Source organism: Phocoena sinus, chromosome 7 (assembly GCF_008692025.1).
Source record: "Phocoena sinus isolate mPhoSin1 chromosome 7, mPhoSin1.pri, whole genome shotgun sequence".
Classification (NCBI taxonomy): Eukaryota; Metazoa; Chordata; class Mammalia; order Artiodactyla; family Phocoenidae; genus Phocoena; species Phocoena sinus.
The window spans coordinates 114,040,000-114,059,904 of NC_045769.1; the positions used below are offsets into that span (position 1 = coordinate 114,040,000).

General features: G+C 56.9%; 1 protein-coding gene across 1 annotated transcript in view; it reads right to left on the minus strand.

The window, feature by feature from the left end:
* Positions 1–19,905, minus strand: part of GLI2 (GLI family zinc finger 2) — a 247,536-nt gene that overhangs the window by 20,427 nt on the left and 207,204 nt on the right. The window contains exons 5-8 of the mRNA XM_032638319.1: positions 17,406–17,591; positions 3,816–4,017; positions 1,993–2,206; positions 569–691 (exon numbers count right to left, since the gene is read on the minus strand). Of these exons, the coding sequence (XP_032494210.1) occupies positions 569–691; positions 1,993–2,206; positions 3,816–4,017; positions 17,406–17,591 (725 nt within the window). The remainder of the gene's footprint in view (positions 1–568; positions 692–1,992; positions 2,207–3,815; positions 4,018–17,405; positions 17,592–19,905) is intronic.

Genomic DNA, 19,905 nt, shown 5'->3' on the forward strand with positions numbered 1-19,905 from the left:
ATTATCTCTCAGCCACTGCGCACCAGGCCCTAGGCAAACCTGGTGACGCAGAGCCAAAACAGGCACTGTGCCCAAGTGCCACCTCTCCAAAGCTAACTGTGCAGTGCAGGAGACAAAGTGACCTAGAAGCTGGGTGGTGGTGGTGTCTGGGCCGATGTGAGTCCTACTATTCAGGGAATAGGGTGGGGTTCAGATTTCCAGGGAGAGGGCGCAGACGCAGGGGGCCTGAGCCATTCAGGGGCCGTGAGCAACTCAGTTGGCCTGGGGCTTGTGCTGCAGGGACAGACAGCTGCAGCCCTCCCTCCCTCCTCCCTCCCCCTCAGGTAGGCATATGATGAGCACATGTGAGGTGTGTGCGGGGAGCTGGGGACACAGTTCCGGTCCTCCCTGAGCTTCCTGGCGTGCCTGCCCTGCCCTCTCTGGTCCACTCACTCACTCACTCATTCATTCATTCATGCAGGCTGCCGTCCATTACCCACTCTCAACAGGGTCACGGCCCCAAGGCAGCTGCCCCAGGAGACGAGGCCCGGCCCCAGTTCGAGCCCGGCCAGGACGGCCAGCAGGTTACCTGCGTCAGGGTCAGAGGGGAGGCCGGTCGCAGGCCCTCGGCCTCGGTCTTGACCTTGCTGCGCTTGTGAATGACGAGGGGGTTGACGCTGCTGCTGACGGCCGACTCGCTGCTCTGCTTGCTCTGGGAGAGGGGAACACAGGGGGGCACCCCAAAGTTCTGCTTGGGCTTTATCCTGGACCCTCCGCACTAGGCCGTCCAGGCCAACACTTGTGTTTGCAGTTTCAGAAACTGAGTCACCGCACAGCTTGGTCCTCAGGCCTGGGGCACAGCCCGGGGAGCCCAGGGCCAGGCCCGCCAGCACCCTCCTCCCTACCACGCAGCCCCCCCCAATGGAGATGGAGCAGAGACCCTCTCTTTGAGAAATGCTGGGGACCCTGCGCCCGACTCAGTGGCCTCAACTTCTCAGCCCTCCCAGGCAGGGGAGGCTCTGGGTCTGAGGACAACAGGGCCGGCCAGTCCAGGGAGCGGGACAGAAGAGCTTGGTTCCTCAGGACAAGCGGGTTAGAGTTGCGGTGTCAGGGGATGTGACAAAAGCCGACAGCCACCGTCTGGGGGAGGTGCTAGGTGGCCGCCTGGAGCCCTGGGGAGAACTTTCTAGAAGAGGGCCGCTCCTAGACCGCACGGCCTCTGGTCTTTCCTCCCCAGCACGTGGTCACCTCTGCCCTGCCAGCTGGGTGGCCCGGGCAGCTGCTTCACCTCAAGGACGGCCATCGTGAGCGCCAACCAGGATCCAGGTGGACCCAGGCTCAGTGACCCCATACCGGTGGCAGCCCCACTCTGCAGGGGTGTGAGCTCAGGCTGAAAGAGCTTTCAGGTAAGCCAGGGTTCAAAACACGATCTGATTCTGAGGCCTGCGCTCTTCCTACTACCTGATACTGTCTCTAGGACTCCAACTGCACTTTCTCATCTGCAAAACAGGACCTTGTTCATTCATCAAGTGCTCACGGCACCGAGCACGCCAAGCGCTTGTGAGCCGGCCCGGGCATGTCAGAAGCCCGTTGGGAAGGTCGATTAAGATGGCCTTGGGTAAACTCATGCTCTCAAACTAAGCCGTACAATATTAATTACCTGCTTCAGCCACCCATGTTACATGCTGTGTATGAGGTCCCTGTATGATGCCTGACTCTGAACACTAGGGCTTCTCCATTGAGTCGTTATGCTTATTGGACAGGCAGCCAAAGAACTGAGGCTGGGTGCTGGCCCATGGTGAGCGAGGGCAGTGTGAGGACCCAGCCCTGGCCTCCTGACCGGGGATCCAGCCTGAGGCCCGTTTGATCACGTGGCCTCTGCCCAGAGGTACGGTGCCAGCCAGACCCGTGCCCAGAGTCCTTCCACATGTTCCTGGCATGAGATGGCCGTGACTGGCCTTCGCTCGGTACAGATGAGTGCCTGGTGGCCCCCCGCCCCCCACCCCCACCTACCTGGTTGGCATCACTCAGACAGTTGCTGCTGCTACTGAGCTGCGTGGACGTGGCATTGATGGAGGTGAAGGCCATGGGCTGCTGGGCCAGGAAGGTGGGCGAGGGCTGGATCAGGGGTGGCGTGTGTCCGAAGGCCGAGCCCAGGCCCCGCTGCTGGCTCAGGATCTGCTGGTAGGCCACGGGGTTGATGGGGTGGGGAAAGGTGAAGGCCGGGCTGCAGAGAAGGGCAGACAAGGTGATGGAGAGGGGTGGGGTGAGGTGGGGGCAGGACTCTGTGAGGCTCACGCTTCCTGGACAGACAGGACGCTGCCCGGGGACCTGGATGGGCACGCTGCTGACTGCCCCGTCACCATGGCTTTACCCACTCAAGCACCCGTGGCTCCCCAATGCCGGCCGTCTCAGGCCTCCACTTCTGTGCGTAGCCCCCAGGCCCTGCCCCAGGACGCAGCCTATGTCCCTGGCCCTTCACTGCTCTGTCGCCTGAGATGCGCCCCTGCATCACTGATGCTCCCTGACTATTTGAACCCCGTTCTAATGCCCCCTCGTCCAGGAAGTGTGTCCCGAGCCCTCCGGTTCCCACTGTCCTCTGTCTTCTGAGCTCTACCACGCCACCTGCATACGGGCTACTCTTTCCAGAACAGGACACTGAGGGAGAAATGGTGCCCTCCGAGGCTAAGTCACAGAAGATGCCGGGGCTTCATCCTTGCTCTCTGGGGTCACTCCCTCTGGGGGTGGGGGGAGGGGGAGCCAGCCACCATGTTGTGAGGACGCTCAAGCAGCATGTGGAGGGGCTCCCGTGAAGAGCAACTAGAGCTTGTGCCAACAGGCCCAAGGGCCAGCCGTCCTGGAAACAGACATCCAGGCCCAGTCAGGTCTCCAGGTGACCATGGCCCTGGCCGACATCTGGACTGCAGCCTCGTGAGAGACCTGAAGCTACGCCAGTCTCACGCTCCTGACCCTTGGAAATGCTGCGAGAGGCTAACTGCTTACTGTTTGATACTGCGGGTTTTTTTTTGTTTTTGTTTTTTTGTCACACAGCAAAAGATAACTGATATAATTGTTATCATCCCTTATCTCCAGGTCCTTGGGCTGAGCTCTCTTGGCATTCCTAAGCTCCTCTAACCCTGGCCTCTTTCAGGAGGGCCAGTGTAAGGACATGGGTTTCAGCCAAGCTGGCTGGGGTCTGAGTCCTCTGAACAGTCAAGGGCTGCACAGAGGGGACGGGGCGGGAGGTGATGGTGAGGTCTGCGTGTGCTGTGACCACAGAGCGAGACGTCTGCCAGCCCAGAGACGTGCAGGCCAAGCCAGTGTCAGAGCTCCAGCGGTCCAGTGCTGGTCAGTGACACTGCTGAAACACTAGGAAAGTCCCCTTTGACTTCATGATGGAATTCTTCACGACAGGCCCGATAAGGGTTACTAAAAAATCATTTGGTGGGTGAAAAAGAGACCCATGAAGATGTACCCAAATGTTGGCATGTTTCAATGTCATCACTACTGGTTTTGAATTCCTAGAATATTCGCAAGTAGACTGACTTACAAATCGTATAAACAACAAGGTCCTACTGTAGAGCACAGGGAGCTCTATTCCATATCCTGTGATAAACCATGTGGAAAAGAATATGAAAAAGAATGTATATACGTGTATAACTGAGTCACTTTGCTGTACAGCAGAAACTAACATGACACTGTAAATCAACTATATTTCAATTTAAAAAAAACCCCAAAACAAGTCCTGTGTTTCTCCCGGGAGGCCAGTGTGGACCCTCTCCACTGGGCCCCAGCCCAGCTCCCATTCCTGGTCCCGGCTCGCGGGCTAGGCTCACCTGAGAGCGCCGGCCGACAGGTGCCCGTAGGAGCCGCTGGCAGCCGAGCTGCTTCTCGAGTTGTTGATGTAGGCCACCAGCGAGTTGGGCGAGGTCCGGATCATGCGCTGCAGGTCAAGGCTGGCGTCCGAGAGCGGGGAGATGGACAGCGCCCGCTTGCGGCTCAGGCGGGGCGTCACCCGGGGGCTGGAGAAGCGCGACACTGCGGGACAGCCAAGCCAAGGCACGTCAGCATGACCGCACTTGTGGGGGTGATGTGACGGGGGAAGGGGACCGGGGGTGGGGACAGTCTGATGGGCACTGCGGATCTGCCCCTGTCCAGCTGGCGGCTCTGGGGCACAGGCCTCTCTCGACCTCAGTTTGCTCATCTGTATGATGGGCCTGGTCCACACCCGGTGTGCTGAGGATCTGCGTTAGTGCCTGTCCTGTTAGGCATGCAGCGGCCGAGACCGGGTCCAGCAACGCCTGAGGCACAACAGCCAAGTCACAAACCGTAGGTGACCTGCTTGGTGGCCTCTCACATAGGGAACCCACCAGTGAAGCCAGCAGCGGGCCAAGAAGCACGGCCCGGCCAGAGCCCAGCAGCCCCTCTGCCCCTTCCGGACCCTCCCTGGGGCAGCCACCAGACTGGCCTCTCATCCTCAGCCTAGCGTTGCCTGTTTTGCGTGTTTGCCTATTACATAAACGGAATTATCAATGCTTTTTCTCAAACAGCTTCTTTTGTCTGACATTATCGATGAGGTTTCTCCACGCAGCTGTGCGTGGCAGGAACCGGCGCCTTTTTTATTGCTGTAGAGCATCCCAGCGGGTGACTTTTCCACAGGAAGGAGAGGGAAAGGAGTCACGTGCTCCAGGGTCGCGGATCACGTTGCGACCAGGATCGCCCCAAAATGCCCTGAATGGACGTTCGCCAAGCAGAGGCCCTAGACTCCTGGCCGGTCTGGGGTGGGGAGGATGCAGGATGCCATGGCAAAAGGCAGCCTGGCAGCACGCAGACGGCTCTCCAACACCGAGGTCCTTCCCTTCTGGAGTCGCCTGGGCCTCGGGGACCTGTTGCCTTAAACATGCATGCACGCACGCACACGCCTGGTGCCCTATCCAACTGCCTGTGGGTGCGCTCTCCCCCTCCCCATACGTACACACGGAGCTGCAGGGAGGGAGGAGGGCCTGCCCCCAGACCGGGCTCCCTGCTCCTCAGGACCAGGGGCCCCAGACCGCTCCTCTAGACAGCCCCTCCTCTCCCAACCAGGGTTCTGGTCTCCCCTCTGGGCACACAGCAGCCGAGAAATGGTGTGACCACATCGCTGGACAAGAATCCACATGCCAAGGTTCCCACCCTGTCCAGACCCTCCTTGGGCCCGTTTCCTCTTTGTAAAGGGTCCCCAAGTGCCGACCTCCAGGGCTGTGCTGAAGAGTGCCTCAGCACCCACACCCGCACTCGGCAGTTCCCGGGCTGGCGATGCCCGCCTTTCTCCCTCCTGCCTGCTCAGCCCTGCCCAGACCCCATAGGTCCCCTCCTCCAGGGAGACGCAGGATGTCCTGGCTACGGGGTTGTGAGTCAGTGTGCTGTCTCCACCACCGCAGGAGAACTGAGGGCAGGAGTGATACCCTGTGACTCTCTGGGCCTGCATTCCCAGGACCCACCGACCCACCACCACCACCAGAAGCAGCCTCGGCCGAGCCCCTGCCCACTGCCCCCTGCCCTGGGGGTCAACCACGCCCAGCCCTCCCCCGACCCCATCCTTGGCTGGAAAATCTGGGAAGCCCCTTTAAGGATGGGCCACCAGAATCCTCCAGCTGGAAGGGGATTCTGGGGTCTTCTTTCCTAACCATCTCCTGTGTGGATGAAGGATGCTGGGTCCAAGACCAGCTGCCCCGGGTGTGTACCCTGTACGTATGTCTGTACAAGTGCACGCGTGTAATCACAGACTTTGTTTTCAACCGGAAAGGATGGAGCACTTGTAGGAAAGCTCCCAGCTGCGAGAAAACGTTGAGTTACTCAGGGTATTCTTTTCCTTGAACATCTTTGTTTTTGGCCGGCCTTTGGTTCTGTTGGGTTCTGAGGCCTGGGGCTTACAGATCTTTTAGCAAGCAGAGCTATGATGGGTTCACGGAAGGTGCTCCCATTTGGTGAACACCAGCTCCTTCTGCCCCGCAGAGGGGCCTGGGAGCATGGCTGGCACCCAGGCCAGCAGGTGACACACTCAGGCCGTGTCTTGTGGTGGGAAGGACCCCAGCCCACACGCCTAGGGACACAATGTCGCACCTCATTCTGCCTCACAGGGTCCGACGGAGCAGCCCCTCCCCAGCCGGCGCTTGGTCTGTGCTGCAGACACGACCACCCTTCTGAACAAGCATCCCGGACCACAGAGATGTGTCCTGGCCCACGAGCAACTAGAGACAGCGTGTGTCCCTTTGGTGTGGTGTTTGGATAAGTCCCTGCTTCTGGATTCTGGTGCACAGAATAACCCAGCGACAGCCACCCCTTAGTGACATTCAGACCCACTGTTGCAATGAACGGCCATCACTGCCCCCCGAAATGCAAACCCAGCTGCGCAGATAAGAAAACGAGGCTTGGGGACGTTAGCGACTTGCTCAAGGGCAGGATTTGAACCAAGGTCCAAAGAAGCCCTGCTGTGTGGCTTTTCTCTGTCCTGAGTGTACCTTCAGAGAGGTGGGGAGAGGCAGGGCCAGGAAGACGCTCTCACCACAAACAGCTTTTAAATCCTCACTTTAGCGGCTCTGATAGTGAACTTCCTGACAGCCAGCTGCCTACCTGGCCTCCTGCGTCTGAAGGGCAACCACAGTTCAGCCCAGCCCGACCTCCTGTAGGGCTGGGCTCAGCAGGCGCCCGCCGCCCATAGAGCAGCAGAGCGGGTGACCCAGGAGTTGGCCTGACACCCCCCCCCACCTCCTTCACAGTTGCATCTCCCACTTCCACCAGCCCAGCCCCCCACTTGCTTGGGGCATCCCGGGGCCCTTAGTTAACTGCTGTCTGATACACGTTCCTCACTGCGGCCAAATCAGATCATGTCTTTGCATTTGCCCACCCCAAACCTTTCCAGAGCTCCCACTGCTGTTAGGAAAAAGGCACAAGTCCTCAGTGTGGCTTACCCGGTGGCTCCGTGGGTGCCCCTGATTCCCTCTCCAGCCTCCTGCACAGGGCCTTTGCACATACTGCTTCTGCTGTCTGCAGTGCTCTGCCCTCAGCAGGGTCATCACTTTCCCCAGGAAACCATTGCTGACATCCTGGAGTTGGGCAGGTCCCCCTGGGACACTCTCAGGGCACCACGGTCCCCTCTCTGTGGATAGGTGCAGCTCAGGGGAGTTCATACATGCTTGTGTATGTCTGGTTGCTTCTGTTTCTCCCGCCTCTGTGGACTAGGGACTCGGTCACCCTGCTCACCGTTATATCCCAGCACTGGGATCCGGCTGGCTCGGTGGTGAGTCCAATAGGAGATGCCAAAAGCCGGGCATGGGGCAGAGGTGTGGTGTGTCAAGGGACAGTGGACGCTCAGCCATCCAAAGTCAGTATTTACTGAGGGCCCCGCAGATGCTCGGGACTGTTCTAAGCATTTTCAAGTATAAAGCCATTTAATCTTCACAACTGTCCTATAAAGAAGGAACTACTATGAGCCTCATCTTACAAAGGAGAAGACAAGTAGCTTGGCCAAGGCCACGCGGCCGGGGGACGTAGAGAATGATTGGAAAGCAGGCAGGTGGACACCAGAACCGCCGCCGCACTGCCTCTGCTCAGGTGGGGAGGGTAGGTATCAGGGGAGGGCTCTCCTGGGTGCAGGGGCCCAGGGAGGGAACACACACACACACACACACACACACACACACCCCAGTGGGGGCACACAGACAGCCTGACACTTACTGGCTGCCCTGGGGTGCATTACTCAGCCTGCTGAGCCTCTCTTTGCCCATCTGCAAATGGGGGCAGCGTGGTAGGTGTGTCCTGAGTACACAGGGGCAGCACCATGGACAGTGCCTTGAACCCAGCAGATCTTCCAGAATGAAAATGTGAATGAACACGGCTTCCTTAGGGGCCAGGAGGACTCTTTGGTGAGCAGGGTGAGCTGAGAGCTAATAATGGAGAAAAGGACAGCAAATCTAGAGAAGACGACTGAGCCACAGTGGAGGACATCTGTCCCTAAACACTCATCTGCCTATCCAGGTGTCCTCCAAGCTTCTTAATTCTTATTTACTGGGTTCACTCCTTGTTCGTCCTCACTTTAAAGGCAACTCTGAGATATAAAAGTGAATCTTCCAAAAGACTCCTGTTACTTATGAACTGTGTGGTAAATGGGAAAATACAAGATGGGGGGTAGATCTAATATACAAAGTAAGAAATACACACACATCTTTGCAATGCACTCAAAAAAAGATTTTGCTACTAATATTTGGATTCCCACCCTCTCGTGCGCCCCTAACAAGATGAAACAGGCCAGATCTGACAGTGATATTCATCTCTGTTATTCCCTCCCCTCAAGGGAAATATGTTTATTAATGCGCCTCTTCCCTTGATAAATTACTAAATAGAAAGAAAAGCCTGGCACTCATTTCCCGTGGCTTCTCCTGTGATTTATGAGCAGGATTGGCAGACTCGTCATGTCCATTCATCTGTGGATGCCCCCTTTCTGAGAGCCGACAGCCGCTGGGTGACCAGCCACCTGCCTGCCCTCACCTGGGCAAACGCCAGACGCCACCTGACCTGGATGCTGTTTTGTCCGCTAGTTCTTTCTTTTGCTCCTTCATGCGTTAGTTCACACACCCATCAGGCCCTCCTGCAGCAGCCTGTTTGCCAGGCACAGGCCTTGATGCTGGGGAAGCTGCAAGCAAGGATGCTCAGCCCCGTCTCCTGGAGCTCAGCATCTTGGTGGGAGGTGACAGTGGCACCTGTGGCTCTGGGCAGGATTACTAGACACCACCAAAGCAGGGTTACCCCAGGTTACCCCAGACTGCTCGTGGGGGCGGGGAAATCTCTTGCCCTGGGATAGTCGGAAAGGGCAGGAGATACAGAAACAGGCCCGGGACCCGGGCAGACGCAGGTTCTGACCCTGCCTGCCAGCTCTAACTGGGTGTCTTTGGGCGAGTTGCTGGACCTCTCTGGGCTGTTTCCGCACCCAGAAGATGGGCCCAGAGCGCTCACCTCAGGGTCACTACGGACTACCGAGCAGCGTAGCGCCCACCATTCCGGATGGGCCTCCTGTGGGCCCGGGGCCGGGACGCGCCTTCCCCGGGGCCGGCAGGGCGCAGCCTCGTGGCAGGGCTTGTGAGCCCTGACCCCCACTGCTTAGGGAGCATTCCCGCATGGCCCAGCCCCTCGCCCGGACTTTCTGGACTCACTAAGGAGATGCTCTAAGGAAATCCAGCCTGAGGACCTGGACCTGGCCCACACTTGGCTGTTCACACCCCCTCTTGCGCGGGAGTAGAAAGCACCAAGGCTTTGGAGCCCAGAGGCGTGGGGCTGAGGCCTATGAGCGCATTTCCCAGGTCTATGATGGAGACAAAGAAACTTAGGGCTCTGGGCTCGAGGCTCCTCACCTGGAAAGTGACTTCATGACGCTTGTCTCACGAGACTCTGGGCTGGCTTGCCAGATGAGCCGGACACACCATTTGGCCTGAGCCTGCCCTCAGCACCCTGCCCCCCGTGTCCCTCCTGTCGGCAGGCTGGGTGTGGACGCCCTCCCAGAACGGGGCCTCTGGCAGCCCCTCCGTCAGCTCCCCTGCCTCTCAGTGTAACTGGTTCCTGAGGCCTCCCCGGACCCGCAGGCAGCATAAGGATCGGGTGTCAGAACGGAGACGACATCCGGGTGAAATGAGTGTCAATACGACACTAAAATATACAGCTCGTAGGAAATACGGGCTGTAAGCACACAACATTTCACTCGGAAACATTTCAAGCTCCTCAGCGTGGTGGGGCGTGGGGTGGCGGCTGCGGCTCCACCGTTAAATCACCAATACTCAACAGCATCACGCGAGAAAATTCCATTTTAGGGCCCCAGCGACAAGCAGTGACCTCCCTGCTGTCTAGAGGACCACTAGGCAGAATAACCTCGGACTCCCGGACTGGTTATCTATCACCTTCCAAAGCCACATCACTCCTCACTCTTCTGGCTATAAATCAGCCTCCTTAAAGAACAGGGGCAATGGGCCTTCACTGACCACCTGGAGGCCAGGAGGCTCCCGGGAGAGGGAGGGCGGCTTCTGCTGGAGATGCCCCTTGTCCCACCCACAGCCCGGCCCTGTGCTCTGCGGGGGACGGAGGGCTTGGCTTTTCCATTCAGCAAGAACCCCTCCAACTCCAGCCCTGCCGCTAAGGCTGTGGCATCTTCCCCAGTGTAGGACACACACACGACCCAAAGGAGATTGTTTAGGCATCACAGAGACACAGACGGGGACATCTTCCCCAGATATTATGGGGTTTCCCACTTCAGAAAAAAAAATAAAGTTCTATTTTAAGGCGAGTCTGTTAAAAATATAAGACTAAATAAGTTATCTTGTAGGTGGCACTTGGCTAAGGTAAAACTGCTGGTGGTTTGCCAGTGGGTGGGCTGGGGACACTGCTCTGCCGGATGTGGACCTGGGTGGCCTTCCTGACACCCTCTCCCCAGGCCTCCTCACAGCCGGGTGCCCCTGGTCTCCACACCCCAGCTTGACACTCATGCTCCTGGGATGTTCTCTCCCCCATGGCTCTGCCTCCTCTTGGAATGTGAAGTGCAGGTGCTGAGGAAACAGGCTGAGTAGGCGGGGCGGCCTCGGGACAGGTGTCCTTTGCCGCGACAGGGAGCTTCCACAGAGCAGCCCCCCGGAGCACCGCGAGAGCGGGGCTTGGAATGCTGTGTTGCTAGCACCTGGCACCATGCCTGGCACGTAGTAGGTGCTCAGTAAATACCCTCATTCATGAATGAATGAGGAGAGTGAGTGTGCGTGTTTACGGTGTGGGTGTGTATGTGGTATGTAGGTAGGGTGTGTGTGTGTGTGCACGAAAAAGAGAGAGCGAAGAGACACACACACGGAGGCTCCCCAACCCCGCACAAACTCTCAGGGCCCCTGCACGGGCAGAGAGCTTACGCGTCCCCATCATGTTTATGGGCAGCTTCCTCACGTGAACACACACGTCCTCAGAGCCTCAGGGCCCTTTCCCAGGCGGTCCCGTGAGCCCCGCTGCCCGGGCCCCAGGCCTGCACACCTTTCCCTGTGAGAGTCTGAGCACAAAGAAACTCGACTGGAAGACCCACTCACACCTCCATGGGGTGGGCAGAGGCTTCCCGGGAGCATCTCTCCCCAGACCCGTGCAGCTGGGACCAGCCGAAAACACCAGAGCTGGTGGGCTTCCCAGTTCCCACGGTTCACAGGAGGGGAGGGGCCAGGGACCCCCCACACACACACACCCAGAGGTAGGTCTGGGCTCAGCCGGGCGCAGGCCTGGGCCCGAGTCTCTCGGGGCCACGTAGGCATCGGAGCTGCACAGAAATGCCTAAAACTTTAAATAGCGGACGCAAAAGTTCTGGCTGAAACTGGTTTGGAAAAAAACTAAGTAACGGCAAATACAGGAATTCATGCTGGACTTCACTCTGATTTCCTTGGAGGTAAGTGATGGGGAACAAAGGAAAAGAAACCACCCGTTCTGATGTTCACAGGGGTTTGTGAAAATCCCCGGGTCACCACCAACCCCCACCTCAGCCCGAAAAACCCATGTGTCCGTCCAAACCAAGGCTGGAGGTGGTGAAGCTCCGCTCTGCGCCTGAAGCCCGTCACACCCTCAAGACCAAGGCGGAGACAGGATGTCGGGGGCTGTGCTGAATTCATCAGGGCGGCTCCCACGCCCATTGGTGAGCCCACCTCCTCACGACCGCCCGACCCCCGTGTCTCAGATGCTCAGCCCAGATGCTGCCAAACGCCGAGCGCCCCAGAGCAAAGCTGCCTGTCCCTGTCCAGGCTCCCTGCAGGCCGACAGCTGCTGGCCTCGCACAGTTTCTTCGGTTCTTTTGTGACTGCCGCTACCTCCCTCCCTCCCCCCACAAACACAGAGCCCTGCTCCTTGGCAGGTGCTCCTGGACCTGTGGGGCTCTGGGTTTGTGAAGACAGAGGGCCAGCCAGTTACAGCTGGGGCCCCTCGGGTCCTGCAGGTGGGCGGAGGGAGATGCAGAGCCCAAGGGGAGCTGATGTGGGCGGTGGCCCGGGAGAAGTGCTGGCTGACCTGAGTCCTGGGACCCGGTGCAGGACGGAACGAGGCCAGCCTGCGGGGATGGTGGACAGGTGCAGGGGCGCAGATGGGGAGAGACAGGCTGGAGGGAAGGCCGCTGGCCATGTGGTAGAGTCTGGGTTTCACCCCGAGGGTGATGGGAGGGGCGGAGGGAGGCTGAGCTGGGAGCTGGCTGGCACAGGACTGGACGGCTGGCGGGGGTGCTGCGAAGGCAGACTTGGCAGGTCTCGGGTGGGCTGGCCTGGGGGGGTGGGCTGGTGGTGAGGAAAAGGTGTCCAGGAGGAGGTGTGGCATGGGGCCCAAACATGGGGTGGACGGTGGTGTCGACAATCAGCAGACAAAACCCTGCAGAAGGTGGTAGATTTGAAAGAGGGCAAGGATACCGGTGGAAAGAGATGGAAACCAGCACGCATGCAGCACTGACTGTAAACCTGGCGCTGAGCCACGCTCACACAGCATGCAGGGCATCACCGTCCAGGCCCCAGCGGGTCCCAGCAGCACCAGCTGTCCCAGAGAGGACGCAGCTCAAGCTGGCGTGGCCTAGACCTGCCCACAGCACCACCATCCCTGCAGCATGCTGGATCCAGCCCAGCTGCTCTGCCCACTGGGCTCTCCCCAAGGCCATGGCTCACGGGGCCCCTTGGATGTGCTGTGCTGCCTGGGGCGGTGTGCATGAGGGAGAGCCCGTGATGCTGGTGACAGGCGGAGCGGGGCCTGGAACCCTGACTTGCGGCCTGGGCAACTCCCTGGATGCTGGGAACCCCAGGGAGCCCATCTTTCGGCAGGGACGGTAATTCTGGCCTCGGAAGGGGGCTGAGGGGAGTCACCCGGGGAGTGTGCATAAAGGCATGGCACACAGGCAGACCTCACTTGGATGCTCTCACATGTGCACACAGCGGGCGCTCACATGTGCTGACTCGGCCTCTCCCGCCCTCTGGGGACACCTGCCTGACCAGACCCCTCGGCCGTGGCTTCTCTGTGTCTGCCCAGCTGGCCTGGTGCCACCCAGCCCAAGGCCTTGGAAGGCAGACATCGCTTGGGGAATCTGACATTTGGACAATGGCAGCAACCTTTATGCCCCGTATTGTCGCTGTTGTCTGAGTAGCAAGCGCACGTGTCCTCCCCAGGGCCCTCCCGCTCCCTGTGGGGGGCACCTGCAGGGCTGTTGTGGGGAGGAGAGACAAAAGCATGTAGATTTATGCACTCAGGGGGCCGAGAGGCCTCACTGCACCCCTACACTGTGTGCCCATCCTGGGGAAGACACAGGGGCGAGACAGACCCAGGGACCAGATTCTGGTGGCATCGTTTGGTCGTGCTGTGGGTTCCCTTCAGGGCAGGCTGAGGGTGACATGGGACAAAACCCACAGAGCTGGCATTGGGAGGACTGCCATGCTCCTCCCCAGTGACACTCCTATCGGGGAGGGCAGGGAACGCTGCAGGGGAGTGGTGCTTAGGGACCACTCGAGGTGGCCCCTGTAAGTGTGAGGTGAGCAGGGCAGAGAGACGGTGAGACAGGTGGGACCTGGGACCCTTTGCCGCAGGGCTTGCACCTGGGCAAACGTCTTCTTGAGCAACAAAATACAGAGAATCTATAAGGGACTAAAAACAACTTGTGTATATGCGCAGTTGGGGCAAATTATGGACAACAAGACACAGAAAGACCAAAAACCCAACTGGCACTTCTGAGGGGCCTGGAGCAAAAGCATGTACTGTGCATGCCCCCTGCATGCAGCACCGCCAAAGGGGTGGGCAGAGCACCTAAGCTACGCCTCCCCCCGACACACCCTCATCCTCACCCCATATAAGGAACCAGCTGGCCCCACCTCAGGGAGCGAACGAGCAAGGGAAACTTGTTAGTTGTTTTCGCCCTCCCCCCACCCAGCTGCAGCAGGAGCCCCCATAAAGCCTTGCCTGAATTTCTTGTCTGGCCTCTAGTCAATTTCTATTGATAGAGGAGGTCAAGAATCCTGGTTGGTCACAAGGAAAGGAGGGGAGGGAGGGGGCATCCAGAGGGACTTCCTGGAGGAGGTGAGATCTCAGCCAGGCCTTAGGAAAGGAGGGGCTTGGCTTTGATCCAGCCGATAAGGTGGAGTTGCAGTGGCTGGTGTGGACTGGACGCCCAGGGCGGAGGACTGGGGGACAGGAGGTGGCTGAGGGGTGCAGGGCCTCCCCCCACCAAGTCTTGCAGCCCTGCCTGGCACCACGGGACTGCCTGCAACCCAGCAGGTCTCCTGCAGGCCTCTGTCTGCTCCCTGCCACCAGGGAGTGAAAAAGGGCTTGAGGAGGATAAATCTGCAGGAGCCACCTGCCGGGCCCTCGCTGTGGCTTCCAGCCCCGCTGCCTGGCCTGGATCCCTAGGGGTCTCTGGGATGAGCTCCAGGACCGGCAGGTGGAGCAGCACTCACTGGGGAGGCGGCTCTATCTGACCCCAGGGGCTGGCTCGTGGTTAGGGTGCAGTTGCCCCTGTAAAAGCAGCTGTGAGGATGGCTGGGGGTGGGCGGGGGACTTGGTACCTCATGGGCACCAGGCACCTCATCTCCCCAGAACGCCCGACTGGCCACGCCCCCAAACGTGCCCAGCCTGCAGGCCCCGGCTCAGTTACTGACAACTCTGTTCTCCAACTACTCAGGCCTGAGGCCCCAGTGTTGTCCTCAATGCCCTTCTTCCTCCCTGATCCAACATCCCATGTAGGAACAAATCTTGTGGCTCTTCCTTCAAAATTCATCTGAAACATGACCGCTCCTCCCACCTCTGCCAGCTGGACGGCCTTGCTTCCACCTTGCCCCTAAAGCTGTTCTCCGACCAGCAGCCAGAATGGAATTCCTTTTTAGAATAAGTCAGGTCTTGTATGCAGAAAATTATAAGACATTGATGAAAGAAATTAAAGATGATACAAATAGATGGAGAGATATACCATGTTCTTGGATTGGAAGAATGAACATTGTGAAAATGACTCTACTACCCAAAGCAATCTATAGATTCAATGCAATCCCTATCAAACTACCACTGGCATTTTTCACAGAACTAGAACAAAAAATTTCACAATTCGTATGGAAACACAAAAGACCCCGAATAGCCAAAGCAATCTTGAGAACGAAAAACAGAGCTGGAGGAATCAGGCTCCCTGACTTCAGACTATACTACAAAGCTACAGTAATCAAGACAGTATGGTACTGGCACAAAAACAGAAAGACAGATCAATGGAACAGGATAGAAAGCCCAGAGATAAACCCACGCACATATGGTCACCTTATCTTTGATAAAGGAAGCAGGAATGTACAGTGGAGAAAGGACAGCCTCTTCAATAAGTGGTGCTGGGAAAACTGGACAGGTACATGTAAAAGTATGAGATTAGATCACTCCCTAACACCATACACAAAAATAAGCTCAAAATGGATTAAAGACCTAAATGTAAGGCCAGACACTATCAAACTCTTAGAGGAAAACATAGGCAGAACACTCTATGACATAAATCACAGCAAGATCCTTTCTGACCCACCTCCTAGATTAATGGAAATAAAAACAAAAATAAACAAATGGGACCTAATGAAACTTCAAAGCTTTTGCACAGCAAAGGAAACCATAAACAAGACCAAAAGACAACCCTCAGAATGGGAGAAAATATTTGCAAATGAAGCAACTGACAAAGGATTAATCTCCAAAATATACAAGCAGCTCATGCAGCTCAATAACAAAAAAACAAACAACCCAATCCAAAAATGGGCAGAAGACCTAAATAGACATTTCTCCAAAGAAGATATACAGACTGCCAACAAACACATGAAAGAATGCTCAACATCATTAATCATTAGAGAAATGCAAATCATCTCACACCAGTCAGAATGGCCATCATCAAAAAATCTAGAAACAATAAATGCTGGAGAGGGTGTGGAGAAAAGCGAACACCCTTGCACTGCTGGTGGGAATGTGAATTGGTTCAGCCACTATGGAGAACAGTATGGAGGTTCCTTAAAAAACTACAAATAGAACTACCATATGACCCAGCAATCCCACTACTGGGCATATACCCTGAGAAAACCAAAATTCAAAAAGAGTCATGTACCAAAATGTTCACTGCAGCTCTATTTACAATAGCCCGGAGATGGAAACAACCTAAGTGCCCATCATCGGATGAATGGATAAAGAAGATGTGGCACATATATACAATGGAATATTACTCAGCCATAAAAAGAAACGAAATTGAGCTATTTGTAGTGAGGTGGATAGACCTAGAGTCTGTCATACAGAGTGAAGTAAGTCAGAAAGAGAAAGACAAATACCGTATGCTAACACATATATATGGAATTTAAGAAAAAAAATGTCATGAAGAACCTAGGGGTAAGACAGGAATAAAGACACAAACCTACTGGAGAACGGACTTGAGGATATGGGGAGGGGGAAGGGTGAGCTGTGACAGGGCGAGAGAGAGGCATGGACATATGTACACTAACAAACGTAAGATAGCTAGCTAGTGGGAAGCAGCCGCATGGCACAGGGATATCGGCTCGGTGCTTTGTGACCGCCTGGAGGGATGGGATAGGGAGGGTGGGAGGGAGGGAGACGCAAGAGGGAAGAGATATGGGAACATATGTATATGTATAACTGATTCACTTTGTTATAAAGCAGAAAACAACACACCATTGTAAAGCAATTATACCCTAATAAAGATGTTAAAAAAAAAAAAAGAATAAGTCAGGTCTCATTCCTCCTCTGTCTGACCCCCTCCACGGGCCCCACCTCACTCTGCGTGAAAGCCAAAGTTTCACCAAGCCTTGACCGACCAGCACAGCTAGCCCCTGAACTCTGGCCCTACCCTACTGCCCCTTCACTCACTGGGTACCAGGTACACTGGCCTCCCGGGCTTTTCTTGATCCCAGCAGGCCCACTGCGGCCTCAGGCCCTTTGCACTTGCTGTCTCTCCTGCCTGTATCACTCTTTGGCTTATTTCTGCATGGCTCATCCCTCTCAATTCTTTGCTTGAATATCATCTTCTCAGTGAGGATTTCTTGATTTCCTCTTTCAAGATGGCACCCTCATCCACCCAGTGCTCCTAACCCCATTCCTGAATTGTTTGTCTCTCCCCACTAAGCTGTAAGTAAGTTCCATGAAGGCAGAGATGAGTCCCTTTTGTTCCCTGGAGTGACTGCAGTTCCTACAACACTTCCTGGCCTGTGATGACTCACTAGGTTTTTGTGCATGTTGTTCAGACGCAGTCCCCCAAGGACAGCAGTCATGGCAGGGATTGGGGTAAACCCCAGATTTCTCCACTGGGCTCCCCCCCCCCCAACCAAAGGAGCAACAAGCACCCTCCTCGGCCTCCAGGGGGCCGTCAGCCCCTGTCCTGCTCGCCACACCCACCCTGGCCCAGCACTCACCATCCACTGGATTGAGGTAGTCATGGAGATGGGGTGCACTGGCCGCACCCCCACTCTGCATCAGCAGGTCCCCATATGGCGTGGGGTGGCCTGCCATGAGGGGCATCTGGTGGTAATAGTCTGAGGGGTTGGTGCCTGAAGGGGGGAGGCCAAGCAGCCCCCTCTCCTTCAGGTGTTCGTGGGCAACTGCGGGCAGGAGGGAGGGAGAGGAAGAAACTGTCAGAACCCGGCCAGAAAGAAGAGAAACATGCACCTGGCCCGAGGAGGCCCCTCCAGGCCCTGCAGCCCTCCCCTGCCCCCTTGGGTCCCTGGGTCCCCCTCCCCTGCCGTCCCTGGTCAGGCTGGGGCGGGGCTGTTTCTGCTGAGGGGGCAGCCAGATCCCAGCCTGCACATTCCTCCACTTGCTCAAAGCCGTAAACAACTGCTTCCTTCTCCCAGCCCCACAGATGCCCAGAGCTCCAGGGTCCGTGGTCTGGCACAGTCTCCAAAGGAAAAAGAAGATGAAGTCGGAGGTGCCAGGGTGGTCAGACAGCTGGGCGCCAGGTCAGACTCATCCAGCACTCGAAGTGGGATGGCAGGCGAGTACTCGCCCGCCCTGGCCAGATAAAGCTCCTCGCCTATCAGAACCTGGGAGGGCAGTCCACCTCCAGTCCCGCACTCAGCCCTGCCGGGGCTTAGCAAAGAGGCCGGGAGGATGAACTTCAGAGTATCTTGAGGGGGCCTGGCACTCAGGGGTGTGGTGTTAGTTAAAGGGGGGCTTGGAAACCAAACATACCCCTCAGGGGTCCTGGCTTTTACCAGGTGTGCAAAATTAAGAAAGTGCCACCTCTCTGAGCTAGCTCAGTTTTCCATCTGTAAAATGGGGGTAATAATACCCACCAGTCAAATTACTATTAAAAATGACAGGGCTTCCCTGGTGGCGCAGTGGTTGAGAGTCCGCCTGACGATGCAGGGGACACGGGTTCGTGCCCCGGTCCGGGAAGATCCCACATGCCGCGGAGAGGCTGGGCCCGTGAGCCATGGCCGCTGAGCCTGCGCGTCCGGAGCCTGTGCTCCGCAACGGGAGAGGCCACAGCAGTGAGAGGCCCGCGTACCGCAAAAAAAATAAAAGGTATCATCAGCCAACGCTGTGCTGGGCGTCCCGCTGGGTCGGTGCAGTCACAGGGCTGAGGGGATAGCATCCACTCTCTGGTTTCACTAGCATCACACCATGAGCGGATCCCCTCAGCAGATGAGGACTCTGGCACTTAAAGAGATAAAGATGCTGCCCAAGGCCACACAGCAGGGAGTTTGAATCCAGAGCCCGGGAATTGGCCTCCCTGCTATTAGTCTTGGCAGGTGTCAAAGGAGATGCACACAGTCCGGGCAGAAGGAAGCAGCCGGTCCGTGGAAGCCATCACCCTCCCCTTCCTCCTCTCCCTCTCCCGCTCTATCCTCTAGGGACAGCCCTAGCCTGCAGCCCCGCGGCCTCTGCCTGGCTTGCCTGTGCCTGAAATGCCCTCCCCTCCCCCTTCTTGCTTGTGCCTCTTCGCTGAAGCCTTCCTTGAGGGCCCATTGTTCACACACACACACACACACACACACACACACACACACACACACACAGTCTGGTCTGGCGGACCCTGCCTCTGCTCCTCGACCCTCCTACAGATGTCTCTCAGGGCCCTCCCTGACCCAGGCCTCGAGGGGACCGCCCCGTCTCCGTGTGTATTAGTTTCCTCGGGCTGCTGTAACAAGTTAGTACAGGCTTGCTGCTAACTGCTGTGAAAATGGATTTTTATTCTCCCTCAGGTCTTGAAGCCAGAAGTCCAAAATCAAGGTGTCAGCAGGGCCATCCACTCTGAAGGCTTTAGGGGAAAACCTGTTGCTTGCCTATTCCAGCTTCTGGGAGTTACCAGCTTCCTTGGCTTGTGGCCACATCACTCCCATCTTTGCGTTGTCTTCTTATCTATGTGTCCCTTATAAGGACACTTGTCATTGGATTTAAGGCCCACATGGATAATCCAGGATGATCTCTTCAACTCAGAATCGCCAACTTAATCACATCGGCAGAGAGCCCTTTTCCACATGAGGCCATGCTCTCGGGTTCAGGGCTTAGGACGTGCATGTATCTTCCTGAGGGCACCATGCCGCCCGCTGCACCACATGTGAACTTCAAGGCAGGAGCAGTGTCTTGGACCCTGGCCTGCACTGCCGGGAGAGGCTGGGGAGCTCCGGTCCACTTCCCGGGAGACACGGGCTCTGTGTAGATGTGTCACACCCTTTGGTGCATCCCGGATTGGTCGCGGTCACTCGGGGGCCCACACAGAGTTCAGGGCCAGGAGCAGGGTGAAGGGCCATTTCTGAATGGCCCCACCCTGGCTGGCCATCTTCATGTCTCACGGCTGCAGCCATTCACCTTGTCTGGTTTTTCTTTGTGACTCTGCCCTTTTCTGTCTCAAATGAATTGAACAGGGTTGCCATCTGACTGAGCTGGGCCACTCAGGATCCTCTCAGGAGG